Source organism: Heliangelus exortis, chromosome 1, assembly GCF_036169615.1.
Source record: "Heliangelus exortis chromosome 1, bHelExo1.hap1, whole genome shotgun sequence".
Classification (NCBI taxonomy): domain Eukaryota; kingdom Metazoa; phylum Chordata; class Aves; order Apodiformes; family Trochilidae; genus Heliangelus; species Heliangelus exortis.
The window spans coordinates 155,965,490-155,985,069 of NC_092422.1; the positions used below are offsets into that span (position 1 = coordinate 155,965,490).

General features: G+C 42.9%; 1 protein-coding gene across 1 annotated transcript; it reads right to left on the reverse strand.

Moving 5' to 3' along the window:
- Positions 1-1,091: 1,091 nt before the first annotated feature.
- CYB5R3 (cytochrome b5 reductase 3) lies at positions 1,092-19,537 on the reverse strand. The gene is made up of 9 exons (XM_071733234.1): positions 19,425-19,537; positions 16,295-16,426; positions 12,163-12,235; positions 10,394-10,500; positions 8,962-9,096; positions 7,270-7,348; positions 7,055-7,140; positions 4,796-4,895; positions 1,092-3,291 (listed from the first exon to the last, which is right to left on the reverse strand). The coding sequence occupies exons 1-9, from the start codon at positions 19,443-19,445 to the stop codon at positions 3,119-3,121; spliced, it is 906 nt and encodes a 301-aa protein (XP_071589335.1). The 5' UTR covers positions 19,446-19,537; the 3' UTR covers positions 1,092-3,118.
- Positions 19,538-19,580: the final 43 nt, after the last annotated feature.

Below are 19,580 nucleotides of genomic sequence, written 5' to 3' on the forward strand. Positions count from 1 at the left end.
CACCATCCCCAGAAGCACTAAGCCACTGCTACCACTGTTCAAGCAAGGAGAGCCATAGATCCCTGCTGTCCCTGGTCCTCTATTGCTGCTCCCCAACTCACATCAAGCCCCACATGTAAGAAGTTACTAACATGAAGGAGACAGAGCCTGGCTGCTGCCCTGGGTTTGCCCAAGCAATGCTGCTGCTTGTTCACTTTGGCAGGATCAGGAGAAAAGCTCAGGAATATGAGGCTCCTTTCTGTAAATCGTTATTTTTACCAGAAACTTTGAAAGAGCACTATTAGACCCCCTGAGTGTGTATTTCCTTACCTGATCTACAGTGCCTTGAGAGATTAGAGCAGATGGAACCCACCTCTGTTACACAGGCTGCTGGGAAGCCAGGACAGGCAAAGCCATGTTTATGGCAAGTGGTCACTTCACCACATGCATCCCAGAGCCCAGAGCAGCTTCAGCTCTGGCCCCCGTGGCTGTCACAGGACTTGGCACCAGCACAGATCAGCAGAGGACCAGCTGGGGGTGCTGGGGCACCATGAGAAGTGCTGCTCGATGACCCAGCTACAGGAGTGAGATTAAAGGCCAGCTCATTTCTTACCTCTCAGATCCTCTGTCACAACAGGAGCAGCAGACAGAGAAAGGTCCCTGCCAGGTGCAAGTAGGGCTTTGCAGTTCCTATGGAGACAGCTGCCTCTGCACTGCAGTAAGCAAAGGGGACTCACTTCTGAGTGAAGTCTGGCAAAGCCAAAGCAGCACTTCTGATCCTCTCCCTCTCAGGAAACTTTCCACAAAATGCTGTTCACACTTCCCCAGCTGCTTGGAAACATGGAGGTTAGTAGTATTCAGCACGTTCTGTCAGAAAACTGGAGGAATATTCCTGTTTTCTGTAAGACAGATGAATTGGCCCAAAGGAAAAAAGAAATAAATGTAAAAACAGCTTTTACCACTGACTTGCTATAGTACCAGACCATGAAGCAAAATGGACTGTGACACAGTTTTGTTTCAGGAGATTATATAAAATCCCTTTTCTTTTATTTATTAGATCTTCACGATCACAATAAAGATGTACAAAATAAAGTAAAAAGAGGAGACTGGAGTGATAGGGAGAAAACCAGAAAGTTTACTCCTTGACTTGGTGCCCAAATACAGCAGTTTCCACCAAACCCAAACAAAAGAAAGGGATAAGCACTCAGGTAAACAAATCTAAAAGGCTTTTTTTTTTTTAACCTTGTCTCTTACAAGATTGAAGATGATGGCCTCTGTAACACACAGGTGATTCACCCACAAGGTACTTTATTTCTTACACAGATATGAAAAGGCCAGTAATTGAATAAGCAGAGTAAGTACTACAAAAAAGTTTATGCGTAACCAGCTAGAGTTACTTTTTTACAAGATGACTTCATTAAACACAGTGAAAAAAATCTATGCATATCCCACAGTGATATAAACCAGCAGCGAGGTAACTTCTTTCATATGTCTGCTTTTTGGTTTGTAAAAAAGGGACTGAAAATTACTTGAGTGTTATCTGAACTTTGGAGCATAGTATTAAACAACAAGTTTCAAAAGCACACATCAAAGTTCCAGATTTCAGAGGCAAGCATCTAATTAATAAAATTAATAACAGTATTATCCATTTGAAGTTCCTTAAATTATATCTTCTTTTAATTGATGCTGAAAATTAACCTGACAAGTGCACAGTACCCATCTGTTGTACAGGCACAAAAGAAAACATGGCAAGCTATTTGCTGACTTTAAAAAATACACTGACACTTGTAGCTAACTAGCATCCACATGACTAGACATCCTTTCAGTCACTCTGATTTCATCATCATTGTAGTTTTGTGGATTCCTTGCAGGTCAGCTCTAACCTCAGCAGCACCTCTGCTGTTTAGAAGCAGAAAGTTCGGCACACAAGATGTCTTTAAGTTTTACTAAAGACTAATTAAAAGGCTGCTGTAAGAAAAGTATATTCAAAAAAACCAAACAAACAAATTGGAGAGCTCTAGTAAACAGCATCTAAGAAACAGTTCTAGATTCAGTGAGACATTTCAATTTGCTGTCAGTTTGGTGATTTAAGGCTGTGCCCATGCATCCTTACCAAGCAATACCCTCCAGAGCTTTGCCTGAGCAGGACAAGGGGGTGAATTCCCCAACTGTATGCACACTGCTGCCCATGCTGGGACACCTGCTGAAACCCACCCTGGCAGTGAAACCTGAGCTTCCGTTGTTCCAAATCCATCTCTGGGAAATAAGAAACTAAAACTAGATCCAGTTTTCACCCAGCAATTTTTTCACTGCACAGGGCATGCAGAACATCTACTTTTGAACTCTGATGGCACCATCCACTGTTTAGAAGTAAATTAAAAAGTCAGTATTTTTTTTCAGTATTCCACACAAAAATAAAAGCGAAAAATTTCAACTATTCATGGAACAGTGCACAAAGCTGCCTGCTTTCTGTAGTTTCTTCCATTGCCCAGGGGTGAGAACAGTGACCAGCTGGGAAAGTGTTTGCACATGAGAGGCTATTCCAAAATATGAAGGAAACAAATTTTGTATTGCTGTCTACCTCTCTGTTTTGATTAACAAAGCAGCTTGAACAACTTCAGTCATAAATGGTTAACTGTCATCCTTAACTGAACAAGCATCTTTAAGATGGTGCAGAAGTTATGCACTCATACTCCTGGCCCTCATACTGTAACAGCTCTGTAAAGATTAAAATTGGCATAGGCGTGGTGAATAATCCAGGACATTCTATACATTTTCATCCTTCATACCAAATCAAATACTGGGTGCACAGCAGTGTTAGGAAGTAGAGTATTATACTGCCACTTGATTACAGTGCTAAGAAAAAATGTAAATGAGCATTTACTGCCCTAAATGATGGAGTACACAAGCCACCCAAGCACTAGCCCTCACCACCCTTCCATCATACCTTTGTTTCTGTGCAACATACAGTTGAGCTTAAGTGTCTTACTTGCCAGAGATTCAGGAAAAAAAGAAGCATTTTACATGTAAATGTAGCTTCCCAGCACTGTGCCTCAGCCATCTCTGCAACCTTCTCCTGTTCCCCACTAAATATCTCTTTCTTCCTTTCTACACAAGATCACTGCATTATCAGTCTTCTCTAGAAGGAGAACCTCAAGTCCTTGGTGTAGCCCAGTTTGTCCAAGTTGGGAATGCAAGCATACTGGATCATTGGAGGAGGTCCACACATGAGAATCAGGACATCACTCTGAGGTGGGGGCAAGTGATCTCTGATCATCTCTTGGTTCACAAATCCTTGGCTGTACTCCCAGTCTGTTTAAAAAAAAAAAAAAAAAGTAATTATGGGAGTGAGGAAAAGATAGACACAAATCATTTTAGAATGAATGGTGGAGTTTGAGATTGTTTGTTTGTTTGTTTTTAGTAACATTCTGCACTGTAGCATTTGTATGCTCCACTCACATCAGTGTCCTCAACACAGTTGTGCTACCTGGAAAAAATGCCACCTCTGCTTTTAAGATGCAAAACTGATGTGCAGAAAAAACAAGGGCTAACTTTTAATCAAGCTTGCTAAAATCCCCAAGGAAATCTCAAGAGCTGTGAACAAAATCTTCTCAGTTCCAGCACTGTGAAGTAACAGCATCCACCTTCCTTACCCCCCTGTTTACAAGTGCACCAGGAACAATGTAGCTGATGAGTTTTTCCAAGCTGGAACAGTCACAGAGCTCATCAATTAATACTAGGATTCAGGTTTACCCATGACATCCCCAGCCCTGGATACAAAAAAATACTGACCCAAAACTTTGTGTACAGTAAAGCTAACACATATTTCTCTCACAGATTATCCAAGAATTTCCAGGTTTGGTCCAGTTTCATGTGTGAAAAAGTCTGAAGAACAGTGTTGAGGGCTAAGGAAGAACTTTTATCACAATGGCTAAGATTAGTTCCCAATTCACAAATACCAAAGAAAAGGAACTGTGATTAGAAATTCCAGGAGCACACTAATTGCAGAAGAGGGCATGACAGCAACAGACTGTGGGGACAGCAAGACTCTTGCCCCCACCCTACCAGAATTGTATCCTTGGTCATAAGGTAAGAGAAGGCACATGGCTTTTTTGCCCCAAACTGCTGCTGAATAGAAGTGTGAATCTTATCCTGATGTGGGTGGGCACAATGAGGAATGGCAAGAAAGCAAAAAGAAATTGCACGGAAACTACTGAGCCTTTTCATCCTCAAGCTTGCAGAGCTGAGGAAGGCAAATTCAGCTAGCTCATCCTCTCACCTAGACCAGTCAACTGTATCACATTATCTTTAAAACTGGACTGCACCAAGCTGGAACAGTATTTTAACTGAGAAACACTGTTAGTATAAAAGCAATTCTACTGCCTAGGAAGATCAGCTACCATGAGCTGCCAGAAAAGCAATGAGATGCAGTGCCTCTGATCCTCCCCACAGCAGCTACCTTAAGGCACGCTGTATACACAGGACAATCAGATAATTTATATTATGTCTGTGAAGAAGGAGAAAGAAAGCTCACATTCCAGGGTAATAATGGCAAATATTCAGTAGGAGGAGTTCCCCAGTCATGGGAGGAACACTGCACTACCATCCACCAGACGTGAACTGTGCAGCTTTGGAAACCACCTAGGAGTTTCTGTGCATCACTGCGTGAAGAATGATGCTACTGGACACATGCAGATGTGATTCATTAAGGAAAAGTAGAGCTCAGCAATACACACGTGACATAGCATGTCTCCTGTCAAACACATGAATTAATACTCATCACTGAAACTTCAGTGGAAGCAGTGCTGGATCTTACTTTCAGGTGCGCTGTCCAGTGTGTACCAACACTTAAAGCGATTGGGATTCTGAACCTGGATCTCCTCTAGCTCAGAGCGTAACAGGATATCCTTCTCGGTCTGCAGGATAAGAAAAACAATGATTATGCTCTGCCCTTGAATGTAGCACTCAGATGACCATAGAGCTGTTCTACAGTCCTTTGAGATGGAACAGATTAATCACCTGTTTTACAGGCGAAAAAGAGCAAACACAAGCTATTTCCATGGCTACCCTGCAGCAGAGGTAATAAAAAAGTTCAGATCTTGACCACAGAACGCCTTCCCTCTAAAAACTAAAACAAAGCAAAACCTGTACCAAAACACTTGTTTGGAGAACTAGTGGTAGCATCAAAAGAGAAAAGACTTCTTTTAGAACTCCTATTACAAAAGCAACTTCCATCAAAAATTAACTATGACTGCACTTACATATCCCCCTACCCCTCCATGTTGTGCATTCAATCAGGAAAATGCTACTTTCCACACCTTTGCCACTTCAAATTTGATCATCACTGCCATATGGAGATTGCTTGGTTTTTAAACAGGATGTGGTACAACTAACCAAAAGGGTATCAAATTCTGACTGGAACAACAAAGATTACAACAAAGGGTATCGAGTTCCGCTCCTCCCTGATTCAACATCACCAAGGGCCAAAAGAAAGCCTTATTCCTGTAAGAGCAGCTGCAGTTTGGGAAGAAGGGAAAAGGGTAGAGACTAAAAGTGGTGCAGCCTTAATAATTTGGCACTGAGGACACCACTATGTCTGTAACTATGGGGGCAAGGAGGAATGTGCCAGCTATAGCTGAGAGGGTGCCTATTTCTGGATCTGCAGCCACATGTGTTCCAGAAAAAGATATTACTGGGTCTGGCCAATTCAAAGCATGCTACTCTGAAGCACAGTACAAGCCCACATACATTGTCATCTATAATCCAACACAGCCAATCAGCTAAACACACATTTAAAAACATTTTCTTGTATTAAATATTAAAAACATGTAGTCTGCAGGCTTTCCTGACTGACCATTTGTCACAAGGCTGCTTGACATTTGCGCAATCAGTGGATATAAGGACACCTTAAAGCTGAGGACTGATGTTTACACAGGCTGTTGCTATTATGCAGGCAACTGTTCCCCAAGTCCTCCCTGCAAGGAGGTTTTTCTAGGTTGCTAAAGCAGCTCTAGCCCTGTATTAGTCACTCTGCCTTACTCATAGCAAATCCTGGCCCTCCTGCCCTGACACTGACTGCACTTCATGCCAGCTCCTAAGGCTCAGCAGAGAGCAGCTGAACCAGAGGGCAGCCACAGGGCCCTCCAGGAGGTCTTCCTGTAATAAAGCACAGAACAGGGGACTCTTGGCACTTGGATGATAGCTCATGGGTAGAAAAATCTTGCTTTACCATTCAGATATGGCACAAAGGAAACGACACAGTATTGGAAGAGATAGGAATGACAGATGAGAGACTAAAGCAGCTAAAAAACACAGGTATGAAGTGAGGTTCACCACAAATAAGAGATCACAACTCAGAAACAAATGTTCATTGTGTTGGAGAACTTGAAAAGATTAACTCCAGAACAACACTGAGTAAAGAAGGGGCATTTCAGTTCAGCAGCAAATCACCATTTAGGTTGGCCTGATCATCCAAGAAATCTCTATTGCAAGGATTCCACGGATGAGAGCTGTTCCCTTTGTCCAGCACAGCAGTATCATCCACTTCAAAAAGCAAAAGAAATACATGAAGAACTGACTGAGGGAATGGAAATGAAAGGACACAGTCATGTAGAATCTCAGCTCCATAGCTGAGGGACCTGCTGGAGACCACTGTCAATTTTAGCCTCACCTAAGGTGTTCTCAGTGATTCCACAAAATTGGTGAGTTACAATTGCTGAAGGAGACAGATGTCCACCTCTTTCATGTTTCCCCTAAGGACAGCTCTGCAAGACTGCTCAAGACATTAACAACTTGCACAAAGGAATGTGAAATTTCAAAACATTTATAAACTCGACTGGAAACAGAAAAATGAGACACAGGAAAGCAAGCATTAGCTGGGAGGAAAGCAGCATTTCTGTGGTAACACTAAAAAAACAATTAGTGCTTTTGTATGGGAAGCTCTCAACATTTCAGTTCACTTCTCCCCTGCAGGTTTGTATTTCTGTTCCAGGCTTTTGCAGCAAGAATTTCATTTGCTGAGTGATGCCCTCTCAGTTAAGTAAAACCTTGTAAGCAGAAAAAAGTAGAGAATTACCTGATTAGCAAACAGCAGCTGACAAACAGTAGGGTCATCTTTGTCCTTTATGATTGCTCGAATAATCTGCAGCATTGGTGTTATCCCTGAAAGAGAAAAGCAGGTCAAGGAAGTGAGAGTTTGAAGGAGTAAAAAAAAGTGCAAGTGAGAGAAAATACAAACAAATACATCTGCCAGCTGTCAGAAATCAAGGATGAATATTTAGATATACATACCAGTCCCACCTGCAATCATCCCCACATATTTCACTTTCTTAGAAACTGGTTCAGCTTTCTTTTCTGGCCGAATAGCAAACTCTCCTGCAGGGAAGGAGGGAGGGAGGGAGACAGAGGGAGAGAAAACAATGAAGAAAGAAACAGTATGCATGTGATTCCCTTCCCAGCACAGTGTGCTAATCAAATTTGCTTCAGCCCTATCACCCTTCCCCCTCCACAAAGCAGAAGCAAGAAGCAGACATAGGTGAAGATATCCCAAATCAAAAATATCCTAAAAGATGACCACAGATTGTAAGACAAATGATTATAACATTGGACATTGACATGGACTCAAGACATCATTACCTGTATTTTCATTTGCTCATGTACCATACCCCCAGTGATACTCAGAAGCCCAGATTCTGGAAACAGTTCTACACAAAGGAATTAATCTACTGAGATCATTTATTTACCCCATTTATTTACCCCAAAATTATTATTTTAAGGAAAAGCCTGAGATATGCAGGGTGGGTTGTGTTTTGGTTTTTTTTGTTAATTTATCTCTTCTTTTTGAGCTGGCAAAATTTGAGAGTCTGAAATTGCCCATAATGCTTCCTTTGTTGTATTCACCCTTCTCTTCATCCAGGAAAACAGAAAGACAACATAAAAAGCTCTGGAAAAACAGGTATTTGAGTTCTGCTGCTCACAAAACTGCCAGAAGGTTTTTGTGACACATTTGTGGCTGTGCTATGCCAAAGGGAGATATTTTATACTGGCATAAAAGTACTTTCTACTGACAAAGTTCATTTTCACTTGAGAAATTAGCATTGGACAGCACAAATACCAAGGGTTTTTATCAGTGTATAAATTATGACCATTTAAGAAGGATGAAAATCCCATTCTTCAAGAATAGTATCAATAAAAAGCATTTCTATAGTCATATCAACAATCCCCCTCAGGATGGCTGCTGACTTTAATTAAAACGCTAGCAATTTATTTTGTGCAGAGCTGATAACAACAGAAAAGAATCCCTTTGACTAGTAGGAAAGGGTGAATATATTGAGAGCTCCAGCCCAAACAATAAATAGAGGTGACTAAGGTTCATCTTAAGCAGTATGCATCATTAAGATGTAGCCAGAGAGATTCTTGCCCTCTACTCAGCCCTGGTGAGACTACCCAGAATACTACATCCAGCTCTGGAGCAGGAAAGAAAAGGACCTGTTGGAGAAGGTCCGCAGAAGGGACAGAAAAATGATCAGAGGGATGGAGGACCTCTCCTATGAAGAAAGGCTGAGAAAGTTGTGGGTTGTTCAGCGTGGAGAAGAGAAGGCTCTGAAGAGACCACATAGTGGCCTTCCAGTACTTAAAGGGGCCTTATAATAAAGATGCAGACAAGACTTTTTAGAAAGGCCTGTAGTGACAGGACAAGGGGTAATGGTTTCAAATGAAAAGGGAGTAGATTCAGACTAGACTTCAGGTAGAAATGAAGGTACAATGAAGGTGCTGAAGCACTTAAACAGGCAGCCGACAGAGGTGGTAGCTGCCCAATCCCAGGAAACAATCAAGGCTCTGAGCAACCTGACTGAGTTGAAGATGTCCCTGCTCACTGTAGGGGGGTCAGCCTAGTTGACCTTTAAAGGTCCTTTCCAACCCAAATTATTCTATGAGTCAAAGACTTGATTGAACCCAGTTGGAAGAAACCTGTGAGTCAGCCTTGCCTTTTCCCTTGTAGACAAGTAGGCCACTTGGTCCTCTGAAGTCAATAGTGTCCCCGATCTTCAGGCTGTCTAAGTACTGAGACATCTTCCCTCCATCAGGAAACTTCGGGTGGACATTTCTAAAGTAGATCTGTTTAAAGTAACAATGAAATAATTAATCTCTCAGTTCAAATATGAGTATCTGGCCTTCAAATATTTAGGTACCCATACTCCTCATACAAAGAAGACAATTACCATATTAAAAAATACTATCAATACAGATTAGACTGACAATAAAAGAGAAGCACTAAGGTTTCTGTAAAATATTAAAATGTCATTCTTGTCCCAGTTTTGGTAAGAGTAGACACAGACTGGCAATTTCTTCACTGTATTTCTGTAACATAGAAAAATATATCTAAACAATCAATGTGATTTATGTGCAAGGTTAAAGGGGGGAAAAATAAATCTAAAGCCTTGGAGAATGATCTCTGAGAGCTTAGTTGCAAAGGAGTATATCCAAACCTTCTTCTTGAAATGCCGATTGTTTGCACCTCAAACTTAAAACAAACAAACAAAAAACCAACGTGGATACCAACTAACTGAGTACTGAATTGTTCACCAGCAAGTACCAGTGGGTGCAGTTAACACTGCTGGAACTGTGCTGAGGTTTTTTACTTTATATCCCATGAGTGTGAAAAAGTTCAAGCTGAGACTAAGTACACTTTTACATAATCAGCATCATTTGTTTGCACGGAGAACCACACTGGGAAGAAGAGTCTTCAGTGTGCAACACCACGCAGATGAAGATAAGTAGGCAGGTAAAAGGCAAATTCATGTCTAGTTTTCCAATAAATTAATGAAATGTTGTTAGCTGAAGAGAAGAAAAAAAAAATTCAGAGTAAAATTCTAAGAGGAAATCCAGTGCAGATATTCAGGTTTTAAGTCCCTGTTAACTTTAAATGTATTTGCTTAGCCTAGCTACCAAGAGACAAAGCAGAAGTACTTTATCACAGAACTCAAAATCACATTCTTGCCACTTAAATCAGTCATTCACATTGTTTGGATCAGTAATGATAAGAATCACCACTTTTAAACGATCATGCCAACCATGCTGCATTAGTTTCAGAAGAAGCCGGCAGCTCAGGCAAGGTTAATTCCTTACTTCAGAAGGATTAAAAGTGTGAACATCTGCAGGTCTAGACAGATTTTGCAAAACTACTGTATGCAAATACAGAAAATTACGCAGCATCTCCTTGAGACACGGTCCCTAAAGAAGTGCTTGCAAAATGCTGTATGGATTGTAGGTAACTGCAGATCACTTGTTACAACAGTAGAAGCCTTTGACACATATTTAAAGTGAAGCCAACACATCAGATTCCACAACACTTCAAGTGTAAAGGTGGGCGCAAAAGTTGCCCTTGCTGATAAAAAGACCATGACATTCTCACCTTGACAACAAGATCCACAAAGCCCTTGTCATCATCACTGGAAACTGGAGTGTAAGGTCTAACAACCAGAGCTCCATCAATCCGGGCAGACAGGTAGATATGCTGTCCTGTATGCAAGGAAGAAAAAAAGCAGTGGATTCAATGGATTTACTGAGCTGGCATGGACTGCAAACGCAAACCCAAAGTTTTCCTAACTACCTTGTTCTGGGCCACCACTTTTTCACCTCTCATTTTCCTGACATTAAAACATCTGCCAAAGTTGTTAACCACGGAGAGATTCTACCTGGAAAGGCAGACTGCTCTGCTGTCGACAATATCAGTTCTGACAGCTTCATGCATTTACATTTACCTCCTCCAGGCAAGGGATGGCTTTGCCACCCCCTCCTCCAAAAACAGACACATAGTGACCGCTACAGACTGTGAACTTGGACAGACCAGACTGCTTATGGAGCATGGCTCACAAGAATTGTTACAGATCCCAGAAAGGTGCTCCTCCCAACAAGAAAACATGCTTTATGCTCTTACTTGTTAAGAGCTTCACCCCACCCTGGCAGGACAGCAGCTGGCAGCTTCTTCATGAGGCCACACATAACTCTGCTCTCCCTAAGTGTAATGCTTTTTTTCCTGTCATGCTCCAGCTGGTGCTAATAGAGAAATGCTGGCACTGGACTAAACATGCATAGTGCACGCCAGTGTCTGTCCCACACCTGCCAAGCCTGCTTCTCCCAGATGCTCTTACCACCCCCACCAGCTTTCAGCTTTCAGCTCTCCCTGCTTCCCAAATCTTGCCCTCTATACACCACTCCCTCAGTCACCCACAGACAAGCCCTTGCAGAGCACCTTTGGGACCTCTGAGCAGACCTCCTGGGACCATGCAGGGCCATGCACACACCTTCCTGGGCTGTGCTGCAACAACTGGCTGACTTCCTCCAAGCTTACTAAAACACTGGAGGAAGCAGTGGCACACAGCAGGCCAAACGCCTCAGGCAGCTTCCTTTCTGGTGGCATGTAGGACAAGAACAATTAGAAAGGCGAGACAGCTCACTCCTCAAGGATCATTATGAGCAAGGGAGGGAAACTAGCTTTGCCTTTGTGGCTATTTAAGAGAATAGTGTATCCCAACAAGAAGGATCCTAAACATAATGGACTATAATGTGGGAAAGAAGCCCCCTGACACAAAGATAATTGTGAGGTTGTTAAAGCAGAAGTCTCTGTTCTAAACACAAGTAACAAATAAATGCTCCTTATACAAGCAGTAGAAAACACTAGCACTAAGCTATTATGGAAGGCAACACAGCACATGGCAAAGCCTAAGGAAACATCTACCCCATGGTGATTAAGAAGTTCCATGAGACTGGCTGCAAATTCAGAAGTGAGCTTATCATCTGACAGACAGCATGTGTTAGAGGAGAAGTAGCTGAGAACACTGCCTCAGGGGATGGAAAGGGATCACAGGGGCCAAGCACCACGGGAATAACACACACTGGAAAGCTGAGTCTGGAAAAATACAAGTAAAGACCAAAGTCTGTTTCTACTGCCTTAACAGAAACAAGCTGTATGTATACCCTCTGTTAAGTACACTTGATTTCAGACCATGCAGATGACTCACAACATGAGGATAATTTTGCAAAGCTCTAAAAACGAGCTCAGGCCACATGGACAGTATTCAAAATTCAACAGTTCAAAAAGTAGGGAAAAAAATTCCCACAAAATCTCTCACAGTATAATTAACAACACTTGGATTCTTAGTAAAGACAGACAGAACGTACCTATGGGGAGACCCAAAACATGATCTACAGAAGGGAGAGCAAATCGAAACCTTCTTGTGTCATGACTGATTTCCTGGAAGAAAAACATAAAATGAACGGATCGTTTATGTTGTTGGGATTTAACATTTGTGATTTCATAAACATTTTTGGGGGAGAGCAACAGCCCAACTGCTGCTTCAACTGAAATTTTCAGATAATGCAAATATGAACTCCTCTGAATGTGGCAATGCTACTGAGGTCAACTTTTCACTTAAACTCCCTGAAAACATAGCTTTTTCTCAAAAATTTTTAGAATTAAAGCAGAAGTAAAGATAGAAATAAAACAGACAAATGCAAATACTGTTTTGATGTATATTTAAATGGGAATAGTAAAATTTAATGAGATACTGACGCAGATTACGACCAAACAATAACTTTCTAGTATGAGCATTTACATTGCCTTCCATGAGAAGGTCACTCTTGTTTAAATATGCAGGAGTTCAAGACCAACCTCCCTTCATTCTGATGTCTAAAAATCAAATGAATTAATCATTTCAATATAGATGATTTCAGAAGACAAGAGTGGCTGTCAGAAAGATTAGAAAATAGCAACCTTGTCCCCTTTGCTATGCTGTCTTAAAAATATTTTCCTCACAAAAACTGAATTAACCCTTAACCAAAATTGAAAAGTTCTTAGTTAGATAAAAACTTATTATAAAATTATAACAATTTAAGCAGTCCAGGTGGGATAACTATTCTAGTATTTTACTAGAAAATACTACAGGTATAGCGGTATTCAAATACCTCGCATGAAATTCTGGTGATGAGTAAATAAAATCCTATTTCTTACATAAGGAAGTTTTGCCTCTTAAAAATTAGATCAGATTCATGGGATTGAAAAAGACAACAGAAAAAGACAGCAAAAAAAGACAGAAAGAAATGGCATACAGCCTAATGCCTCATCCAATTACTTTCTTTCTTAAAGTCCTATGGGACATAATGTCCCTTCCAGAGAAAATTCCATAAACATCCTACAAACTATTGTAACCTTTTGTTTCTTTGGTTGGTTTTGTTTTTAAAGTAACCAATAGGGACAGACTTCTTTCTCATCAGTTTGTCTGTTCTTCACGTACAAGTCCTGGTCACAGTGTTGACATTTTCTTCACAAAAAATCATTTTAAGGTAAACGCTGAAGAAAGAAGGGAAATGAGTAGCAGTCTAAATGAAGGCTTTTCTGTATTTATGTCCACTCAGGTACAGTAACTGACATTGAAACTTCCACCAGAAAGACACCTAACATGGACTTACTGCTGCTGCTCTCTCACTGACCACTGCTGCTTTTGAATGAAAATTTCAGCACCAGCTTCATGACTTTAAAGTCGGATTTTGCCAATAATCCTTTATTTTAAGGTGGTGTCTTTAATAGCATGCAGAAAGAACACAGCTCCCAGTTAATCATCTCATCAGTTAAAGTTGAGATAGCTTAGCTAAAGCTTAACACACAATTGGTGCATCATAAGAGACAGCTGTGAGAAAGAAACATTAAAAAGCTCATTAAATTCTCAGTACCTAGATAAGCATGCCTAGCCTTGACTCTGTTACACAGCCAAGAAACTGAGCATGCCATTCACCAAGTCATTAGTCAAGGCTAGATTAAAGATAGCCTTGAAACAGGACTCAGAAGCCATTTCCAGTGTGGGGTCATCTCTGCTGCATTCCCCCAGTGCCATCATTTGGCATTGCCCTAAGCACCTGCAAGCCCTTGACCTCCAGCTACCAGAACTTATTTTTGTCTCAAGTTGCAAGTGCTGAGGAGTTTTCCACACTTGCAACTACCAACACAGAGATGGAGAAGTGGTTTTTTTTCAGGCTGGTGCTTTGCTGAAGCCACTGAAAGGCATCAAATGAATTATGCTTACTGTTACACTGAAGTGATGGGATTTTTTAAAGGCCTTAAATTAGCACACCCGACCGTATTACAAGTTTTTTTCCTATACTAAACACTCAGAAGCAGCATTGTGACCCCTACTTTTCCATTCAACATACAAGAGATACAGCATACTCAGTTTGGGCAGATGTTAGAGTTTCATCTGAGGGGTAAAAGGCAAACAGTGGGTAACAACAGCTCACAACAGCTTGACAAAATGATATGCTCAATTTCCAGCTTTTATACACAAAATAGTAAACTGCATTTAAAGACAGGCCAGCCTCTGCACAGCCATACACTCTATACCATCAAAATAATGTTAGGTTAAAAATTACAACCCCCAGCTACTCCCAGAATAGGGAGTTCATTTGTTCATTTTTTGTTTTATACACAAAACATGTTGGTGTTCTGCTGATGGAGGTACCAGCAGCTTCACAGTCACAAAACAAAAAGGATAAATACCAACAGGGGAACAGCAGAAACTTTTAAAATCTGAGGGTCTTTCCCTCAGGCTGGACAAACAAAAGGAGCAACACTACAAATGTACTGAAATTCCTCTTGCAATGGAAGTCACACTCCAGTGAACCACATGTATGCCTTGAGTAGGCTCCACAACCACACTGAGAGCCACAATTCTCTTCCCAAGCTAAAATCTTCCTGTGTAATGAAAGCTCATTTTAGATTGGTGTTCTCATCAAATGAAACTAAAGCTTGTAAAATACAAACTGAAGCATGTCATAAAGACTCTAACCCATTTAATTTTTACCATACAGGTGGTATGGCCATGTAGAAAACTTTAGTGCCAAAGAGTGTTTGCACCAGATTTTTGGCAGAATGTCAGAAGCTACTAGCACTTATTGTACCAAGTTATTTTTCAAAATTAACTCGTTTCCAGAACACACTTCCCATTTAGACAAAAAATAGTAAGTATTCATGAGTTAAATATTCTCAGTTCAAGGTACCACATGCAGCAGTGCTTGACCTTGTCATGTAAGAGCTCCATCCCAAGATAAAAAAAAGGCACACAAAAATAACAATAGAGGAAAAAGAAGACTATTCAGCAGAAAACAAATAATCAAGCGAACTGTGAATTCTCTTCTGTCACAAACTGCTACAGCTACCTCCAAGAAGCTTCATCCTCAGAAGCACAAGCAGTGCCTCAAGCTTCCCTCTTACAGCTCAGGTTGTACCTGCAACCACATGCTACAGATCTAACAAAGTGGAGAGTATACAATAATAGCATTGTTGCAGTACACATGGGAAATAAATTCAATAATACCTCTCAGCCAAGCCACAGGGAAGCTTCCCGTTCCCATGAAACCAGGATTTGGAATGACAGTAATCATTTTCTTTGACAGACAGAACAAATGGAAACCAAGCTATTGGTGTGCTTTCTATACCTCAAACAAAGCTTTGTTCCAGTTCAAAGTCCTTTTAATCCAAACTCTTCTGATAACTTTCTAGACAGCTAGCTGACTTAAAAGTCAACACTAAAAAAACCTTCAAGTGTGACTTCACACCCAGAAAGCCAAAATTTCTACTACCTCATGCTTTCGATGGTGAATTTACCCAAGGGATATCTGGACTCTTCACCTTTCTTGTGGTTTTGGTCCCCTTTTCACCAGTTCAGTTACCAACTTCTGATAGCAAGATCCACCCCTGAAGAAGTCATGACTTTCCTCTGAAAACCCAGTTGAGCCACCTGAAAGGTACAGAATGGCTTCTACTTTTAAAAGAGAGAAAGAGAAGCTGAGACAGCTCAGGTGCTGTCAGGAGTACATCATTTAAATACCTTTCTTCCTGTAACACATAAGAGTACATAAATCCAGCAACAGAAACTGGTATCATCATAGTTATGACAACTATTATGATGGACACTGCTGACTGTGAGAAAAATTCCTGCTCTGCCTGACAGTATGACTTGTGTCTCACAGACAATCTAGCAGTGCAGAGTTTAGGAATTTCTGCTGAAGTACTCCATGACATGAGATACAGATGACAGAAACTACAAGTCTGGTCATTTCTGAAGTGGTACTCTCCACCCGAAGTTGCTTATAAATCAGCTGCTTGTAGAACTGCAGAACTCAGTTATACTGGGCAATGAGAATTCATAAAGGAGACCTTTCTTTAAAATACAATTCTGCAACATTACCCAAGATTTAAAAAGCTATAAGCATGTCACAGTATCCATGGAGAGGTTATGCTCAGCACGGCACAGGCACTTACCTCCTTATCAATCAGCCTCAATGCATACTTCACATCAGGATCCTTCAGAGTAATTGCAGGATGGGGATTCTTGAAAAGCCTCAGGATGGTGGTGTATATAAGCCATATTGGGTATGTCACAACCCGACTCAACTGCAGCAATATAGAAAGTGTTAGACATGTGTGTGAAAAGAGGAAGTTATTTTAGTGAGAAGGAATATGGCAGCATGACATGACAATCCAACCACCAAACAAACTGTTTCTTCATACTAATCTAAGGAGGAAGAAGAAATATTAAAAAAACACTGTCAAGTATAACACACAAATTTGCTTTATGAGTAGCTGGCATTGTTCTTTGTTGAGGCACTTGGAATACTGGCAAAGGGTTGTCAAACTCAGCAGCTTGACAAAAATGAGGATGCCACAGCTCCAGGTACCCAGCTCCAACCATTAGCAGGCTGAGCACGTATGTCCAGCAAACATACACACACAGCATACACACATGGCTGGCCACATCAGCCAATACAGACAGATGCTCACACAAATAGCACTAATTCCCCTCCCTGAACAATCAAGATGGTCTACTAGTGGAAAATATATACACAAATGCATATAAGGCTGATCCATCAGAAACTGGCTTGGTCTTCACAACAGCTGTCCCCAGATTCCAGTCTCCCCAGTTGCTGACACCCGGACGTGAGAGCCACTGTTGCACAGACCCCTTCACAAACCATCAAAATGCCTTGTGGACACCCAAGTAATTGGGATTCTCACACCTCACCACAGACCCCACTCTCTCTCTTTCTGGCAGCTGGCCAGGACCCCCAACCCCTCCAGCAGCCAGTGCCTTTGGTGGTCTCCCCTTCAGAGTTGCACAAATCCCTGGCTCCCAGGCCACCTCACCTACTTGCTGGCTACTCCATCTCAAACTTTGCCAGCCATTGCACACTTGCACTGGGTGCTGGCACTGCAGACACAGACGCCCTCTGCCCTACACTCTGGCTCCAGGCACTAGTGTTACACCTCCACACAGATATGTGTATGCAGAACATCATCCCTTCCCCAGGAAGGCAGCTATGGAATGTAATGAGGACATGGGACTGGCTGCACCAGTTGGCCTGCTGGTTGCAGGACACAGTCAGACCTGGGTCCAGAGCAGGCCTGCTTATGTAAGGTCATCCCTTTATCTGTGTATTTCCCCCATATTTGTTCCTCCCCAACTGGCCTACGTCCGTGCCTTTGGTTCCTCTCCTAAAGACCCCAAAATCCCCAGATGCTCTCCTCTGTGTCTTGCAGGCTGGGTGGGCACAAGGAAAGCCAGCCTCCCACTGACAGGCATTACCCCTGACTGTGACAGCTCTGTGAAGGGCCAGGGGTCATTTTTCTGAGCCAGCTATAGGGCTCTCCTACCTGCCAGTGTTTCTCTGTGCTGCTTTCTGAGCATGTGTGTGCCTTGACAGGTCAGCTGCACTCCTGTGATGGGCCCAGAAGTAGCCAGGTCAGGTATCAACAACACTGCCCACCCACTGTTGCAACTCTGTGCTCTTTGGTGCACACACTTGCAGACAGTCTCCTCAGTCATGTCATCAAATGTGTACCCCTGCTTTAGGGATTTTATATCACGGTGCTTGGAGGCAGACACAGGCACTGTGTTCATGTAGCCTGAAAGAACCAGCAAACCCACTAAATCAGATAGCTATTTTAGTTCCTTACTCAGAAGGCATCAGCTGGTGGGCAGGAAAAAGGGGAAGAACTGAAGGCTGAATGATTACAAATAGTCATAGCTCAGAAATATGTTCTCAGGGTTAAAAGTGATCTATATACTTTTACCACAAGACATACCAAGGTATTAATGAAGATAACTGCACTGCAAGCATGGAAGCTGCATCCGATCTACAGTAGCAGAGGAAGCAACTGGCTGATGATAAAGCCAGGAATCACCAAATGAAGATCTGGTGACTCAGTTTCCAGCTGCACAAATCTTTGTTAGCAAAGATCACAAAATAAGTAACTGAGCAGGAATTTTTATTCTCGGAAACAGACCTCTGTGGGATAACTAAAATGGTCACAAGACAGAGAGGAAAGCCATAGTATGGAGATTGCCAGCCCTTTCCATCAGGGCGTGGTGAATGAAACACAACTGAACTCATAAGCCATGACTGAACTGCCCTACAAACGCACAAACCAAATGCTTCTTTGGCAAGAAGTATCTTGAACCCTCCACTCCAATTCCCCCTCCCCACTTCTTCATTCAAATCCTATCTTTAAGTGCTCTTAGTTAAAACTCCTCTCATCTGTTTTAGAAAATGACGAGAGGATTAAAGGACAGACACTTCTTCTGGAACTTTAGCATCTGCCTCATCCTCCTCTGTTCAAGTAACTTAATAAGCAGCTGTACACAAACAAACATATATTCCAGCCGTCTCCATCCTGTTTCTCTCGCCAGCCCAGAGGCCAGAACTGTCTGAGCAGGTGCATCAGCAGAAAGAGACGATCTGTCAGGCAGCTGCAGAAAGAGGGTAACGAGGCGTGCTGCAGCCAACAGCGCTGCAAACCCACCGCTCGGCAGACATGATCCCCAAACAGCTCTGCATTTCGACAGCAGCTGCCAGGCTGCTGGTTTCAAAGCCATCACCACGGACAATGAATATCTTGTTCAGGGAACGCAGGGAAGAAAAACGCACACGCCACAGCAGCCAACACAGGCACCAGTGTCCCATGCACACAAGGAGTGGGTGCCCAAGCGTCCCAGAGGCGCCGGGGAGGGGACAGAGAGGGGTGGCAAGGGGGGGGCGGTTTGAGGCTCCCAATACGGGCACCCCCGTTCTCCCTCCCGAATGATGGGTACATGGCAGGGGAGGCGACAGGGGCCCCGGGCACCGCCCAAGGGCCCCTGCTCTTCCCAGGCATAGAGAGCCGGCCCGCCCCGGGGCAGTGGGGGACGGGCGAAGGGGCCTCAGGGCCTGAGCTCGCTCTCAGCCCTTGCGTGAGGAGCGGGGAAGACGGATGGGTGGGGGCTACAAAATCGCAGCACCGAGGCAGCGGCAGCCGCCGCCGCTACCGCCACGGCCCGCTGACGGGGGACACAGACCCGCTTCCCCCTTCCCCCCTTCCCCTGCTCGGGGCCCAGCGGCCGCCGCCCCGCACTCACCGTGCTGAGCTGCGCACCCATCGCTGCCCCTGACAGACGCCACAGCTCCCCCGCCCCGCGCAGTGACCTCACACCGCGTACCGCCAATCCGCGCCCGGACGCTACCGCCCTCTGCGGGCTGCAACCCCGTCCCTACGCTCAGTCCCACCCGGACCA